Below are 17,957 nucleotides of genomic sequence, written 5' to 3' on the forward strand. Positions count from 1 at the left end.
TTCTATAATCCTAAATGCAATTGTTTGTGTAATTGACTGTATTTTTCAAACTTCTTTTTGTAGATTAAAGTTGTGCCAGTTGTGCTGAAAAATGCTAATGGAATTTAAATACGTAGCTATTTAGACAAATAATGGAACAGCTATTGTAAGCTTTTTTCTAAAATATACATGATTCAGAAATTTGCATAACTGCTCCTTTTTTTTTTTTAAACTTCCTTTTTTTGATAAATAAATAGAGGGACTTTGAACCAGAAAATAACAGAGGCAGGAACCAGCAAAACCAATTTACCTTGCAGAAGTTCATCCACAGCAAAATGCATCTAAAGAGTCTTGTTGCAGTATGTGTGCTGGGATTTTTTATGATGACCGAGGTTGTGGAAGGTGAGTTCATGAAGACTTTTTGTTTCCTATGAACTCAACATTCAGAAAATACATTTTAGCATTAGAGAAATTTAAACATAGGCAATAGTATAAAGTTGTTATACAGTATATTGTATAAAGAGATGTATTATGTGCTGTGAATTTTTTGTCATTGAAATGTGACTAACCAAAATATTATTTTTTTCCTCAAGAGAACTTCTATTATGTTTTTTTAAAGCTGTTGGTGTCTCTATTAGGGATATTTCTCTTCACTTTATGTCTTGATGACCACTATCTGTCCACTGTTACTGGAAAAATGAAGGGAACTTCTACTTGGGATCTTAATTCTTTCCTATACTATCCATAAAAAAAAAAATATTGGCTGGGGTTCCGCTGTAAGTGTAGCTGCTTCAAAAATACATTATGCCTGTACAATTTAGGGTGTTTGGAAAGTATTTACATTTTATCAATAGAAAACATATGCAATTCTACCATCAATTACAGAGCTCGTTTTATTTTGTTGCCCATGTTTTTTCCCTTTCTTCTTTATATTCCATTGCCACGTGTTATATAGAATGCCATATTTTGGCTGTTGTCTTGCCACTCTTTCTCTTGTTTTTTCTTTTATGATTAACATTTTTTCTTTTGTGTTTATGAAATATTTTAGTACTCTCTCTATTTTTTTATTTTTCTCTAACTTTTTTCTTTCCAATCCCATTCAGTTTTTATTTTTGACATGACTTGCCTACATTGCAATATGTTTTTTTCCAAATTGATAGTGAAAAAAAAAAGCAGGACAGGTCATTGTAAAAAGCATAGGTAGACTTTATGCAGATAAAGAAGTAGATGGACAGCCGCACTCCAAGTAGGTCTTTAAAAGAAGACGTGCTCTTTATTTAAAAGGAAAAATGCACAGCATACAAACAGCACACAGTGGGGAGAACAGCTGACGCATTTCGCATTAAGAACTAATGCTTAGTCCACTACTTGGAGTGCGGCTGTCCATCTACTTCTTTATCTGCATAATCCTATGCATTGCCAGCACCCGTGTGGTTCCTGAGTGGACATTGATCACCTGCCTGTGCTCACCTGGAGCGGTGGTCTTTCTACCCATAGGTAGACTTTACTGCTGAGAACATCATGCCTGTAAAATTTAGGGTGTTTGGAAAAGATTTACATTTTATCAATAGAAAACATGCAATTCTACCACCAGTTACAGAGCTCATTTTACTTTTGTTCCCTCTGTGGTTTTTCCCTTTCTTCTTTTTATTATGTTACCACATATCATGTATAATGTCTTCTTTTGTCTGTTGTCTTGCCACTGTTTTCTCCAAATTATTAGTGAAAAAAAAAATGGAAATGTCATTCTAAAAAGCAAAGGTGGACTTTACTGCTGAGAGATTTGTTTGTAGGAAGCTTGTGGTTCACCCAAGAAGGGTTATTCACAGGTTTGCACTAAAGCCCAATCCGCCAGCACATATTTACCTATTACTGTTGAGTATAAAGAGGAATGTACCATGTAACAGGACCTGTGCTTGTTGATCATTGCATCACTTGCTGTCACCCTAGGCACAGGGTGACAGTCAAACCTGTTTAAGCTCTGACTACTACTATGACCTGAATTTATTCAGGGCACTATTTTTCTTACTCTACATTTCTGTACTGATCAGCAAGTGTTTAAGTGGCCAGGAATTAAGGAAACCTGTTGCTGCCCCCCCCCCACCCATGGGCAAAGCAGAAACAGATACACTTAAAATCCCAGAAAAAAATAAAATTCTCCCTTGTGGTAGAGCTGCACTTACACTGCATGGTGTTAACTGCTCTATAGGTGTAGGGGGGCATGAAAAGAAAAGGAAAGATTTCCTTACCTGATCCTCCACACTACTAGACTGGTCCCCACATTGTCTTGTCCCTCATGCTGTAGTAGTCTAAAGTCCTGGGGTCATCAGGACCATCCATATCCCTGCATTGGACATGAGGATATCGAGGGATAATCCACCCCTAGAGCATGGGGAAGTATTGCCTACCAGAGAAGCAGAGAATCAGGTACGTAAATGTGCTCTTACTCTCTACTGGAAGGTATTTTTTTAATTTTTTTTATCTGGAGTTGGGCTTTAAGATACTTAAAAGCACTGGTTCATTGTAAGGTATTAGTTTGCCATTTCAAAATCCAGAGTTTGAGCTGTGTGATTTACAAATTATGTTAACACTGTGGGGTCCTCATTGATCAACGCAATATCACTACAGTCATGTTATTTCATGGGATTCTCTATGTCAGCCTTTCTCAACCAGAGTTCTATGAAATCCTAAGGTTCCTCCAGAATTTGCTAGCGGTTTCTTGATAAATGATAAGTTTCTAAACCACTGGCACCAGTTATCAGTTGAGCTATCTTAAGAGGGGGGATTCCAACTACTTACCTAAATTGTAAGCAGCATTCTGCCCAGTGACCATCACACTAATGTCCTGTGAGCTGTAAAATAGTAATTATTAGCAGGGGTCCCCTGAAAGTTATTTCAAGGGTTCTTCTATGTTAAATGGGTTGTAACTTGTAAAGGTTAATTTTTTATTTTCTAAATAGGTCCTTTTAAGCTAGTGCATCGTTGGTTCACTTACCTTTTCCTTTGATTTCCCTTCTAAATGTTTTTTTTCTTTGTCTGAATTTCTCATTTCCTGTTTCTCCTCAGTAAGCTTGCCCCAATCATCCATGGGGGTTAGTCAGCAAGAAAAGCTTACTGAGGAGGAACAGGAAGTGAGAACTTTAGACAAAGAAAACATTTTTTTAGAAGGGAAATCAAAGGAAAAAGTTAGTGAACCAACAATGCACTAACTTAAAAGAACCTTTTTAGAAAATACAAAAAATAAAACCTTTACAACCCCATTAAAGAAGTTGAGAAAGGCTGCTTTATGTATTAGAATGCAGCTTTATCCATTCCATATGCCTTAGGATCTGATATACTGTTAGTTAGCAAAGTGAAGAACATTTTATACTTTGCATTTAATTAGCAGCAACACATTCTGCAATGGTTTCCACAGAAAAACAAACCATTAGCTGATGCTCCTGGAGAGTTTATAACAGAGCTTTGAGTTTTGACTGGCACTTCCTTCCTAGTATGTGTTAATGTCATTCATTTCATTTGTGCTAATGTGATGCTGTGACTTGTCTGCAAAGTTGTCTATTCTAAGTCATGTTATAAGTAAAAATAACAGCACTTTTGTACTTATTTATTATTGCAGGCCTACATGTAGAACCGCATATGCCAAGTGAGAGATGTCATTGCCGTAAACTAACAACAACCCCTATAAACAGAAATATGATTAAGAAGCTTGAAATCATTCCAAAAAGATCTTATTGTACAAAGGTGGAAATTATGTAAGTGTTACAGTTGATTCAGATAAGTACCTTGTTTGCTTTCCGATTGGAGAAGAAATTGGTGAAGAAAGAGATCACAGGGTTGGTGGTTACAGCAGAAGATTGTCCACTAGCCTAATAGTTTGATTAGTAATTTTCATTGATGCTTTACAGTTCAAACGCATTCCCTTGGTAATAATTGCAGATATTTATTATACTCCTAAAATATTATCTTCAGTTAAGCCCAAGCCACTAAAACCGAAGAAGAAAAAAAAAAGATGAACTCCAGGCAAACAGTGAAACACGCCTCTGTAATGCATGTACTGTAGAGAGGTTGTCTTACCTGCCAAAGGGTTTGTATTTTTGTCCATGCAACCCTGAGATTTACACAGCTTTGCCACATAGCACAGCCCTGTCTGGCAAGAGACTTGGTTTTTCTCTGTTGCATTTAAGTAACACTTATAGGTCACCTCCCCAGACCCAGCCTATGACTGGACAGTGAAGGTGAAGCAGCAGACCGGTGAACTTATCTCTCTGTCACCTTGTCCTCTCCTCGTATCAGCCTTGTTAGCACACCAGAACTGCAGACCAACAGATTAGCTCTGTATGCTCCATCTACCTCTCCCCTTCCTAACCCTGCTTTACAAGGGACAGCAAGAGTCTGATACCAGGTTAATTTAGGTACTTACATCGCCTGCATATAAAAAAAAAAAAAAACACATTTAAGAATGTATTCATTTATTTGTGTTTATTTGATCCTCCTAAAGTTTAGCCCACACCAACGTATCAAATGCTTGATTCAATTTTAATTATTTATTTTTTTAAAAAGAAGCTGGGATTTGGTTGCTATAAGTGATACCTCTGCATGCATCCCCTGTACTCTAGACACAGTGCTAAACATGGAGAAAAAATACTGCATCTACATGCAATCTGCATATTTCTCATTAAGAACTATTTTATATTTAATAAAATAGTATCTTATATTCATTAAAACAACACACCCCATTTAGTGCACGCTAAAAGAAAAATGTTTAATCTGATTTAACTGCACACTATTTGGCATCATCTAACTCTTTTCTCCCCAGGATTATGACCCTGCATTGCTCATTCCATTTATTGGATTTCATTTTTTTCAGCTCAGCCTTACATGTGGGTGATACCTAGGACAGGCTTCTGTTTTCAGGAAGCTATCTATGTACAGACCTTCCCATCAGTCATAATCTGCCTGTATTGCATAGAGATGCCTAGAAATCCTGTGATGGTATTGCAGGGTCTAAAACATTGCAATGAATAGGAAATGTTTTATTTGAAACGTTCACTAACCTGTTGATGAAGGTGGAAGGGAGGGACATGAGAAGGCAAAATATAAGCAGATTAAACTTCAGCTTTAATTAATAACTGCAGTTACAGAAAACCTGTATTCTTCTTCCAGAATAACACTAAAGAATGACAAGCAACTATGTGTTGATCCAAAAGCAAGGTGGTTTTCGGCTCTTCTACCCAAGCTGTACCAGTAAGTTTGTCTGCTTAGATATTCATTCAATTTATATAAAGTGGTCAATTGTAATTATATTTACAAAGGTATACCATATTCCACAGCAACTGAAATTTTCCATTTAACGACTGACATAAGTCAGTCAAGCAATACTGGGAAAAACATGGAATTTCCATCTGATGAGCCACGTTGAAACAGCTAGCAATAAAAACCTGACAGGGATTCAAACCTATCCCTAACTTTATCCTAACCTAACAAAACCTTCTTTAAAAAGATTTAAAGGTTTTTAAAGTGTATCTTTTTTAATTTTGCTTAAAATCGTAAAAGGTTATAACCCATGTCAAGTTTCTATTTCTGCCTGTATCTAATCTAGATAGATTTACCATCATTATTTCTTGTAGTGACCATTATCCCTGGAACTAAAAGTGATGGAAAAATCCAAAATGTTAAGTTGTCCCCCAAACCATAATATAGGGAAATCTTTCTTTTCCAATAGTTTTTCTTGTTTTTTTAAAAAGAAATGTTCTCGTGCAAGATAGAACATATGTTTACATGTTGCATATCGTAAACAAGCATTGCAAAATGGTTTCCAGAAACCCAAGCCTGGGTTTGTTTACATCCGACTGCCCATGGAGGAGAGGGGACAGTGTCTGTGTCTGCTCTGCATAAGCGGAGCAGGCATGGACCAGCCATCCGCTTGCTCAGCTGGGATCAGCGGAAAGATTCCTCTCTGAGCAGATAGACTTAAATGGAGCCCGCTCCGTGTGAGGGGCCTGCAAGTCTCAGAGTTACATAGTTAGTCTGGTTGAAAAGAGACACAAGTCCATCTAGTTTAACCAATAGAAGAGGAAAAAAAGGGGGGAAAAAGTCTAAAAAACGAAATATATCATACAAGCCCATATACACAACCATTTACCCACAGTTAATCCAGAGGAAGGCAAAAAAACGCAGCAGAGCATGATCCAATTTGCTCCAGCAGGGGAAAAAAATCCCTTCCTGACCCCCAAGAGGCAATTGGATGAGGGAATCTCATGAGGGAAAATCTTTCAATAGGGAAACTTGTTCCACTGACAGCTGAATGGGGCACTTTCCTCACTTTAGAGGTCAACAAATAGAAGTTAAGGTGTCCGTTTATCATACAGCGGTAAAATACCGCTACTCACTTCTAAGGCATTCTCAGAGGAGATCTCTCTCCTCTGTGTGCCAGTTTATGAAGCTTTGTAGATCGCCTCACCTTTGGAGGAGTGAAGCGATCTACAAATGCTTCCAACACTTCCTGATACTGGAATCTTGTGAGACATTTTACGAGATTACCGTACCAAAAATTCACAAAGAGATGTCAGTTTATTAAGCAGTGATAAATTATTATCGCTCAGTACACGTGGTTAATGTTAATAAAATAACAAGTAACCCTACATAATATATATATGTATACACACACATTATATATATATATACACATATATATTACAGGGGGACATGGTTACTGTCTTGGGGGGTCTTGACGAGGTAGAGGAAAGTTAAAAATCTTCCTCCTTCCCCCTCAGTACCCCCCTAGATTTCCTCTTCACTCCCCCATTTTCCACCTCTGAGCTGGTGAATCTGGGAGGTGAATTCTGACACAGATCACCAGTGAAGCTCTGAGATCGCAGCTTCATAAACTGTCCGTTACTGTGTCATTCAATGGGGATTCTCACTTTGTGGAGTTCATCGGGGGGAGAACATGTTCAAACACTTCTCCCCCCGATTATCTCTGTTTCGTAAACTGTTTATGAGCTGTGATCAGATTACTGCTTCATAAACGGGCACCTTAAACCATCCCTTATACTATATAAATGTTTTAGCTTTAGATAGACTATCTACTGGCATTTAGGTTGTTCAAGGTACTATTTGATTATGTAGAATCTGGGAAGATGTTTTGTAAGGTGCATCAAGGGATGCTTTATCTGTACTTTTGACAGATTTGCTCTAGATTTATGTGCAATGGCAATTCCCTTAAGTCCCTTACATGATTTACTTTCCCCAAGAATATTATAAAGACCTTTAGCCCATTGAACGCATGTAATTATTCAGTCTTTTCAAATTACATATAGTAATAATGTCATTATTTATTCCACGAAGTGTTAGAACTCACATCTATTGATCTACATGTAATACAATAATCTATTTTAATAGGAAAGGGAAATACCTTAAAGCAACCCTATAACCCTATTAAAATCCAGTCTGCAACATCCAGTGAAAAAATATGCTGTGGCAAGCGATATGTCAAATCTTTGGTGTCCGCCACAGTTATTGTCACTGCTGCTATCCAAACACTGTGGCTATCTGACACTTCTGGTTGTGTAAAATAGCATGTCCCGCCCCCCTCCTCCCACTAGGCCTTATAGTATATCCTGCTGACCACTATGTTATTACAGTGTACTGTATTCAAAAAGTGGCCAGAAGGCGTGACCATAGTCCCCAGTGGGAAACACTATCTGACACACCCAGAAGGGTTAAATAGCAATGACGCTTGTCTCAAAGGTAACAAAGATTTGTCTTGATACCTGCTGGAGAGGTAAGCATACAGCTTATTTTTCCTTCAAGGGATGCCACAGGCTTGATTTTGTATATAAATGACAGGTTCTCTTTATTAGATTGTAGGGTAGTCAGACAATCGGAATATAAGCCTGCCGCTGACTCTATTTTTAAACATATAAACATACAAGGATGTATGAGAAAACAACATAACAATTATGGCACAAGTATGAACAATTATGAATCTGTTTATTTCCATCAACAACAAAATGTCGATGGGCTGCTTTATATTGGATTTAGGGTGACACAAAGCTTTGCCTTTAATATTGATTTTATTCTGTTTGACAGGGTTGTGAAACAGAAGCAGGGGAAGCAAGAAAGTGGACAAACTACCATGCAAACTCCATATTCAAACTACAATGTGTGATCACTGCTTACAGTGAGGTGTAGGGCAAACTCTTCAAGTGCACAGTCATGTATAAAAGCGTAAAAAAAATATTGCCATCACTCTGCTCTTACTCGTAGCAACCTACTGTATGAGTAGTGGTTATATAGTCCAAATAGTGTAAGCAAGGCCACAAGTATTTGGTTTTAAATGAAGATGAAACAAACATGGTCATTTTATTCAGGTGGAGTCCTTTCTGCTTTTATTCAAACTTTATATGAAAACTGCATTTAAATGTATTTAATGCTCCAACAAAAAAGAAATGTTTTTACCAAAAATTGTTTAATACAATAATTTATTTCTGGGTAAATGTAGATGTAGCACTAAAAGGAATAAACCTTCCAACTTTTTAAGATGGGAAAGAGGGCCACATTTCAGTGCAAAGTATGTAGGCAAAGGACACACCTGTGCCATGCCCCTGTGATAAATTATTATGCAAAAAGGGCTTTTTTTTCCACTCCATTTTCTTTTTACTGTTTTTTTCAAATTAAAAATATAGATTAAGCTTTTCATCCAACCTTTAAACTATTATAACACTTATAACACTAGAAGCAACAGGGTAAACGCAAAATGTTTAAAGACTAGCAAAATCAGGCTATATTTAAATCAAATAAATGTGAATTTAATGAGATACTGTGAATGTACATCTTATACAGAATTAAAAAAACAATGTATCTTGATAGGATTGAATTTCAAATTAGTTAAAAGAAAATGTATGTTCTCAGAAGCTGCTAATCTGCTAGCTTCATTCGTAAAGTGTAAGGTCAGTAATTAGAGTATGTCAGGGCTCAATGAGCAGTTACACAAGAGCCATTGCATAACATGCCTTATTAGCAGCTCCAAGTAAAAAGCTGAAAGGGACTGTAAATATAGTAACAGCACAGACATGCTGCTCTAAAGTTGCAAGATCAAGATTACTTATTACATAATCAGTTTAGGAGGCAATTGATTTCACAGCGTTCTAGTTATATGAACATACTAAGGTTGGGGCGTGTGTTTATTTCAGGGGAATTGTCAGAAATTATTATAAATAGTTTTGTATATGGTTTTGTACTAGTTAGTGTTTTTTTTCAGATGTACTAATACACTATATGATTTTTAACATTTAGACCTAACTGATTAACTGAATGAGTACTTTCAAAAATTATGATTTTGTAATAATGGCATTTGTGTGTGGTTCTCAAAACAACACTTTTCTCTCACTCTGCACAATCTGAAAGTCCATCTCTGACTCCTCCGGCCTTCTATACCAATGCCATAAACATGCTTGCTGGGCTGTTGGTCTTCAGCAATACAGCAGTGATGTGTTATACTTATTAAAGAACATGATGCACTTGATAGTGTTTGACAGATGCATGTGCATACCTGCCTTGGCCCTGTATGTGCACACAAATTCATTAAAGTCAAGCACCCTTTCCTATGGTTTTATCTTGTTTCTGATTAAATGTCTCCTCATTCCACAAAATCAGATGAGAAGGGGTTTTAGATCTTTTAAATAAAATTAGTTTTACAATGTTTTAGTTCAGTTTGGATTTTTTTTCTTTAATTTGCAGTGCATCAGAGGGAATGTTGACAAACCCTATAATGTTAATTAATCTGTGTTATTATTCCTGTCTACTTTTGTCACTACATGCTTACATTTATCTGATATATTTGTGATTGTGAATACCTGAAAAATATATCTATATGCAATCAAGGAGCAGCATAGTTAATTTTATTGTCTGTTGATATATTTATAAGTAGACAATAGTCTACTGATAGCATATAATTATAGTGTACTTACCACAATCTTAAACCAAGCACTCTTTTAGACACCCTAAGCCTGCAAATGAAATGTTCTGACATTGATAACTTACCTTTGTAATGTTACAAAAATAAAATCTTTTAAAACTGATGTTAAGCATGTAGTGTTGTCTGTCCCTGCCAATGTTAATCTCACATTTACCATACCCATATATGTATGGTACTGATACTTTTTCAAATCATGGCAACACGTTTAGTGTCTATCACTAGCCCAGTATGTCCAGTATGTCCAGTATGTCCAGTTCAACTCAACTAAACTGTACTATCAAAACAACTACTGTTATTAATAGGCCAATACTAGGCCAAATCTTTGTTAGTAATTACATTCTCAAACCAATAAAATAAAACTGAATCCTTACCAAGTGACCAGAGACAAAAGATCTCAGTATAGGCAAATCTAGGAAACAACAACACAGGCATGGCAGATTTTGAACCTATATTATTAAAAATCCTTTAGTTGGATGAGGGATTTTTTAGGTGCCAATAGTACTACACAAACCACGCCACCATCTTTAATAAGCCTTAGGGGGGGTGAAATCTTGGAGAAGGCTTATGGGATGACCATATTGGAGTGAATGCTGCCATCACGAAGAAGTCTTCAGGGGGGCACCCCCCTCTTCTCATCATCCATAACCTTGCGGCAATATAGATGAAAAGTATCTCTATCTCATCAGCATGCCCAATCGACCCCACATAGGCATAAGGTAAATGAGAAAGGGAAACTACATTTATACCACCAGGGGTCATGGCTGAAATACAAACCATATACATATAAGTGAGTACCTTGAAGGGCATTGAACAAAAAATTTAGAGATGCAACATTGTTTCATCAAAATATATATAACAGGAGTTTGCATATCCATTTATAAATTAATCTAGTTCAAACTATGGCCCCAACACATGAGTGGAAAATCCGTCCAAACATTCCGGTTAAAACCCATATACAAGTAGATAGAATAAATGTACAACATCAATTCATATGTTCTAGTCATATCCCATCTCATCATACATAAGCAGAGATATGACATTATTTTCCAAAGGGTATACATCTTTTAAAACAATTAGTCTAGCCCAAAAAATAATCCCAAAATATGGACAAATAATCCATCCATATGTTTTGGTTACAGTCCATACTGCTAATGGATTGCCAGGATCACTCCTATTTATCCAAAAAATCTTTTAAAGCTAGGAGCCTCATTCAGACCAGGAAAACATGAGGTTTTTAAGTCACATATCCCTCTAGAAACCTTTAGTAGTATAATTCTCTCCTCTGTTTGAGCCTTGGACAAAATCAAATGAAAAAACTTTATTACCAAGGTATCATAATTGTCATAATTATCTTAAATATTTCATAAGCGTATTACTAAGTTGTTGGTGCAAATACCTTGCACAAACTTTAAGAGTTTTAAAATAAACATTTTAGGGGGAAATTTAATTTTAAGGTCCTACGGGGGTATTATTTTACCCTCTGGTAAGCACTCTTTAGTGTTTTGCTTATATGACCTCTTTCTTGTAAGCATAAACATGGAGCATCAGCTTTTTCCTTGAAATCTGAATACTTTTTTTTTAAGTACTGACTGTATGGAATTGCCTAAAGACAATGGATTAGTGCTCATTGTGTGTAAATGGTGCTGCCCTTTGGTTGGTTTCCTATAAATTGTGAATGCTACAGGGACATCCTGCTGGGCAATTATTTCAAAATCAAGGAAATACATTTTTCTTTGACTCCAATTCATTGTGAACTGTAGATTTATTTAATTTTTATCAAGCATATCCATGAGGAAATTCAACTCCTGTCCTTGGCATTAGTACAGTGTTTCTCAATTCCAGTCCTCAGGCCCCCCCAACAGGTCAGGTTTTCAGGATTTCCCTCAGATGAAAAGGCTGTGGTGATTACTAAGGCAGTGAAACTGATCAAATCACCTGTGCAAAATAATGGAAATCCTAAAAACCTGACCTGTTGGGGGGGCCTGAGGACTGGAATTGAGAAACACTGCATTAGTACATCATTGATGTAACAATACCAGGCTAGTATATCTCCAGGTCATTTAAGCAGATATCTCTAGATGTCTCTAGAATAAACAGTAATTTGCCATCCCCCGGGTAAACGATGGGGCATAACAAGTTCCCATCGCCACCCCTGCACCTGGAGACAAAGGGTCTTATTAAACAAAAAGATAATGTGGGTCAAACAATGTTCCAAGAGTTGTAGTACAAAATGGTTATGACCCCCACATTGAACATTCTCACTTTTCAAGGAAGGATTCTATCATCTGTAGTCCCTTTTTGTGAGACATGCTGCTGGCTAACAGACATGTGCTTGCTTGGTGGATGTCAATTAAATCATAAGTAGGCCTATTGTGTCTTTTACATATAATGGGAGGCTTATGACATTTTATTTTAAAAAGTTATCAAATAACCAATTCATGTTTTCCGTTTCGCACCCTATCCCTTATATAATAGGCCGGCCTGGAGGATTGTGAAAATCCTTATGGGTTTTAGGAAGGACATAGAAGGTGAGAATTTTTGGTTCTTTGTATTTCAGAAATTAATATGTTTCTTTATTGATAACAGACAAAATATATGAAACACATAAGAAAATATGACCCGACACACCAATAATGACAAGCCTCCATCCCTAAGTAGTAAATACAAAGAACGGAGAAGGAAAAGTGGGACTTTAAATGAGGCTTGGCATAGGCAATAGGGTTGAGCGAACCCGACCTGTAAAGTTCGGGTTCGTACCGGACTTTTGGGTTTTTGGTACCCGGACCCGAACCCGAACAATTTGCTGTAAGTTCGGGTTCGGGTTCGGTGTTCGGCAATGTAATGGCGTGCTGCAGGGCAGTCAATCAACATTCGTTTAACTTGTCGTGTGACCTAGAAGCCATCACAGCCATGCCTACTAATGACATGGCCAGTGCAGCATGTGACCCGCCTCTATATAATCTAGAGGCACACAGCACAGCACGTCACTCTACTTTAGATAGTGTAGGGAAAGGCTGGCGCTGCTGCTGCTCTGAGGGAGAAAATTAGATAGGAGTCAGACTGTCCTGCTTCAGAAATCAAATTACTCAGTGATCTACATATGTGCAAGTCACTCTGCTTTAGATAATTTAGGGAAAGGTTCCTGCCTCGTTTTGCTTTTAGGGAGAGAAATAGATAGGAGTCAGTCCTGCTTCAGAAATCATATTAGACCAGCACTGCATATGTTACTGTGAGATACACCCTTTAGATACTTTTCTTCTATTGTGCTATTCAAAAAACATCCATTTGGGGGGGGGGGGGATTGCAGTGTTTCCACCATATCTGTACGTGTGAGATACACCCTTTAGATACTTTTCTTCTATTGTGCTATTCAAAAAACATCCATTTAGGGGAAAACAAATTTGCAGTGATTCCTCCAGTATTTGCAGTGTTTCCTCCATATCTGTACGTGTGAGATAAACACTTTAGCTACTGTTCTTCTATTTTGCTATTCAAAAAACACCCATTTAGGGCAAAAAATATATTTTGCAGTGTTTCCTCCAGTTTTTCCTCCATATCTGTACATGTGAGATATACCGGCCTTACCCAGCCATTCTTTTATTTCTGATCTTTCTCACTCTTTTGGGGTGTACCCTAATTTAAAAAATAAATACATTAAAAACAAAAACCTGTGTTGGCTACCTCGTCCTCCTCCACCGCCGCTTCCACCTACACCGCCACATCCACCGCCACCTCAAGTAGGAGTAGGAGTAGGAGACTCCATATGGACCTCGTCCTCCTAGGTCAAGATTTTTTTTTTTAGGTATTTTATGTTATTTTAAGTTATTTCCCTATCCACATTTGTTTGAAGAGTACTTGCCATGCTCTTACCAACATTTTGCTTCCATTTGCAGCCCTCTAGCCCTTTCCATTACTTTTTTAGAGACATTTTAGTACTCAAAAGTTCGGGTCCCCATTAACTTCAATGGGGTTCGGGTTTGGGGTCAAGTTCGGGTCAAGTTCGGGTCCCGAACCAGGACTTTTTTTCTGAAGTTTGGCCGAACCCGTCGAACCCGAACATCCAGGTGTCCGCTCAATTCTAATAGGCAAATGATGATAAGTGGAATATAATAAACAGAATTCATAAGATTTATTTTTATAATCATGTTGAACATGCCATATTTATAAAACCAATTGAATCAATCAACAATAAATTAGTGGTTATAATGACTTGCACATCAAATATATAGGCTCATATGGTACAAATATTCAATACACATGATTAATAAATCATTAAAAACACTTATTGAAATCATCATATAAGCAAAATTGATAGGAAACAATTCATAGATAATGCATACATCTAACATAAACAATGCATACATAAATGCTTGCTTAGAGCCAGGCTTGTCTTGACATTTTGGAATCATCGATGCGTTTCCAAACTGATAAGGGCAACCAAACTGATAAGAGGCATGGAGGAGCTCAGCTATGAGGAAAGATTAGAAGAACTAAATCTATTCACTCTTGAGAAGAGGAGAATTAGGGGGGATATGATCAACATGTCCAAATATATAAGAGGTCCATACAGTGGACTTGGTGTTGAGTTATTCACTTTACGGTCAACACTGAGGACAAGGGGGCACTCTTTACGTCTAGAGCAGTGGTTCTCAACCTGGGGGTCGGGACCCCCTCGGGGGTCAAATGACAATTTGCCAGGGGTCACCACATCCTGGGCTGTTCCTGATGCCCATGCTGCTCTTTCAGCCTTTTCGCAGCCACCCAGCAGGGCTGTTCCTAAAGCCCGCAGCCACCCATTCAGTTCACGGCATGGCTGGGGGGGCAAAGACTAGAGGTCAGCTGACTGGTGAGGAATGTGAAGTGGGAGGGGCTGGAGGAGACCCTATCTCCTGATTTCGGCATAGGTGTCACTGCTACGAGACACCACAAAGTCGGAGACACAGTGAGTTACACTACCTGTGATTATAGTTGCCATTATAAGTCCCCACTACAATTCTCAGATAAGCAGATGGCCTTGATCAAGAACACCTAAGTTGGTCGATCAGAAATCCCCCTCCCAGCATCGCCACTCATTCCAACTCTGCCCAGCACTGCCACTGATCCCCACCCCCCACCAGAACTGCCACTTGTCCCATTCCCCCCCACCAAGGAGTAAGAAAGAATAAAAATAGAGAATACATGGAAGGGAGAGAAAAGAGAGAGTGGAACAAAGAAAAGGGAGAGAAAGAATAAGAATAAGAGAAAGAACAAAAAAGATTTCTAGAGAGAGGGATGGGGGGGGGGGAAACAAAACAAGAAATTAGGATATCTAGAGCTAAAAGGGAAAGAAAGGAGAACAAAGAGAAACAGTGGCACATCCTAAAATGTACCAGAAGGGGTTTTAATACTATACGAGTGGAGGGGACTCAGGGGGCCCTAAATGTCAGTGGGTTAGGGACACAAATTACTTGTCTTGCCTTGGGTGCTGACAACCCACGCTACGAAAATAATTTTACTGTTAGGGGTCCCCACAACTTGGGAAATTTTATCAAGGGGTCACGGCACTAGTAAGGTTGAGAACCACTGGTCTAGAGGAAAAGAGATTTCACCTCCAAATACGTAAAGGTTTTTTCACAGTAAGAGCTGTGAAAATGTGGAACAGACTCCCTCCAGAGGTGGTTCTGGCCAGCTCAGTAGATTGCTTTAAGAAAGGCCTGGATACTTTCCTAAATGTACATAAAATAACTCAGTACTAAGATTTGTAGGTAAAGTTGATCCAGGGTAAATCCGATTGCCTCTCGGGGGATCAGGAAGGAATTTTTTCCCCTGTTGTAGCAAATTGGATCATGCTCTGCTGGGGTTTTTTGCCTTCCTCTGGATCAACTGTGGGTATGGCGTTGGGTGTATGGGATTGTACTGTGTTTTTTATTTTGTTTGTTTATTTTTTGTGGTTGAACTGGATGGACTTGTGTCTTTTTTCAACCTGACTAACTATGTAACTATGTAACTATGTTTCATAGCTTTTCAGTACTCATCAGAACTTTTGTGGCATGTTTGTACTAAAACATTGAATTATCAAATAGTACCCTCTAAGGGAAAAGGGGCCAATTAAATTACAGCATTACTAATACTTACAAGTCAACTCCCCAGCTCAGCTCAGGTTAGTAACGGGAAATTAAGGGAAATCCCTGGGTAGGATATCAGCACCGGGGTTGAGGCGGGATAACCCACTAACAATAGGGACAAACAGCCGGAAAATAAGCCAGGTTGCCAGAAAACCATCCCTGTGCATAGTGAATGCACTAATGTGCATGATAATCTGCAAAAAATGTGTGTTGATAAATTAGGCGATTAATTGAAGAGGAATTAAGTGAATGTGTGTATGTGACATTTAATTCTAAGTGATCCCACAGAGGCACTACCATAAATATGAATGTAAATAAACCCAACAAAAATACCAAATTAAATCTAAAGTGAATAAAGTGATTCACTCCAAATAGGAGTGCTCAAAAAACTTAAATAACCTACCCATGGCTTGGTGTGTTAATGATGTGATAGGGACCAGTTAGGTGGTCTGCTGGCTGATTCCGACTGGTAAATGTCCCTGCTCCAGAGCGGATCCCCGCCAACATCATGCTAATGCCAGTGCAGCAAGGGGGAAGCGGGGGAAAAGGCTGACCACCCTCGTGCAGCGAAGCCACCAATGGTGGACCCATGTCTACCCCATCTGTGGCAAAAGATGGACAAACACCTCCCCACATCACCCCGTTATAAGATGCCGTAAGTGAGGCGTGAGCACATGATGCCGAGGCACAGGGGGTCAAATCCCCGCCCCCCCACCCCACACAAGGGGATGAGAGGAGGAAGAGACCAGCCGTGCCTCACAACCCCGGAAGCAAAACAAAACCCAAAGTTCACCACCCTTAGATTGAGCCGGCCAGTAGTTGAGAGAAATTGGTAAAGACAAACCCAGTACTCTGTGGTTAACAGAGAAATAGATTGGAGCCAGGGCTGAATGTATGAGAATGAGATATGCTTGATAAATAATTTCAAAGTTTCAACATTTCTCCCATTTTAACTTGTCTATTTTTTCAAAAGGGAGGGACTTGTACCACTATTTCTTTCTAGGGATTTTTTGACACACAAGTTTTTCCAAGGAGTTGTATTAGAAACATCCACATTGTTATAAATACCCTTTAGCACCAGCCTATAAATCCTTGACCATTTCAAAAACATCTATATGTTGGTACAGGCAGAGTCCAAGTTGTAGAAACTGTATTTAAGTTTCCGACAAAGGGTGGGGGGGAAAGATTTATCACTTCAAATTGCCTATTTGACTGTATTTTGATTACAAGTCGGTCCAGATTCTCCACGTTTTTCCCCCCACCTGCCAATGTGATGCCCAAATAAGAAGAGGATGAAATCTTGGGAGTGGTGCCTAGATTAGGCGTAATATTTTGTATATTACAGTGTGAAGAGGTGGAGAAAGATAAATGATTTTTAAGTAATGCAGATAAATGCTTGATTGCTAAATTACGAGTCCTAGTGATAAAAATATTTCCCTTGTGCTCTTTTGGTATAGTCGTGAGTATAGTACTGCATTGTGCTAGAGCACCCATGCCAGTGACCTATCCATAGTGGGAACCCGAGGTTCTGTTGGAGTACCTATATTGTAAGAATATAACATTAATACATCTTTACCTTGTGAAACTCTAAATTACCTTTTACTATGTGTACCTTGTGTGTGAAACCCACCAACTTTGACTTTTTACTTTCTACGCTATTTTCCTCATTATCAAAGCAAGTTCTGAGTGACCTGTGGTAGAGGGAAGATGAACACAGGGACATGTCAGAATTATAATCTTTTGCCCTGCTGCAAATTCCTCTTCATTAGGGATGAGCTTCGCATTCGACTCAAACCCATGTTCGACTCCAACATTGCCTGTTCGATTGTTCATCGAAATTCAAACAAAACGGGTCGTTCGCGCTAAATTCGAGTGCCGCGCCACTGCCCATAATT

At 38.4% G+C, this 17,957-nt stretch overlaps 1 protein-coding gene across 1 annotated transcript; it reads left to right on the forward strand.

Annotated features, from left to right (window-relative positions):
* The first annotated feature begins 263 nt into the window (after nt 1-263).
* Nucleotides 264-10,061, forward strand: LOC120913849 (alveolar macrophage chemotactic factor-like). The gene is made up of 4 exons (XM_040324139.1): nt 264-381; nt 3,596-3,731; nt 5,143-5,223; nt 8,071-10,061. The coding sequence occupies exons 1-4, from the start codon at nt 315-317 to the stop codon at nt 8,147-8,149; spliced, it is 363 nt and encodes a 120-aa protein (XP_040180073.1). The 5' UTR covers nt 264-314; the 3' UTR covers nt 8,150-10,061.
* The last annotated feature ends 7,896 nt before the right edge of the window (nt 10,062-17,957 follow it).

This window comes from Rana temporaria, chromosome 1 (assembly GCF_905171775.1).
Source record: "Rana temporaria chromosome 1, aRanTem1.1, whole genome shotgun sequence".
Taxonomy (NCBI): Eukaryota; Metazoa; Chordata; class Amphibia; order Anura; family Ranidae; genus Rana; species Rana temporaria.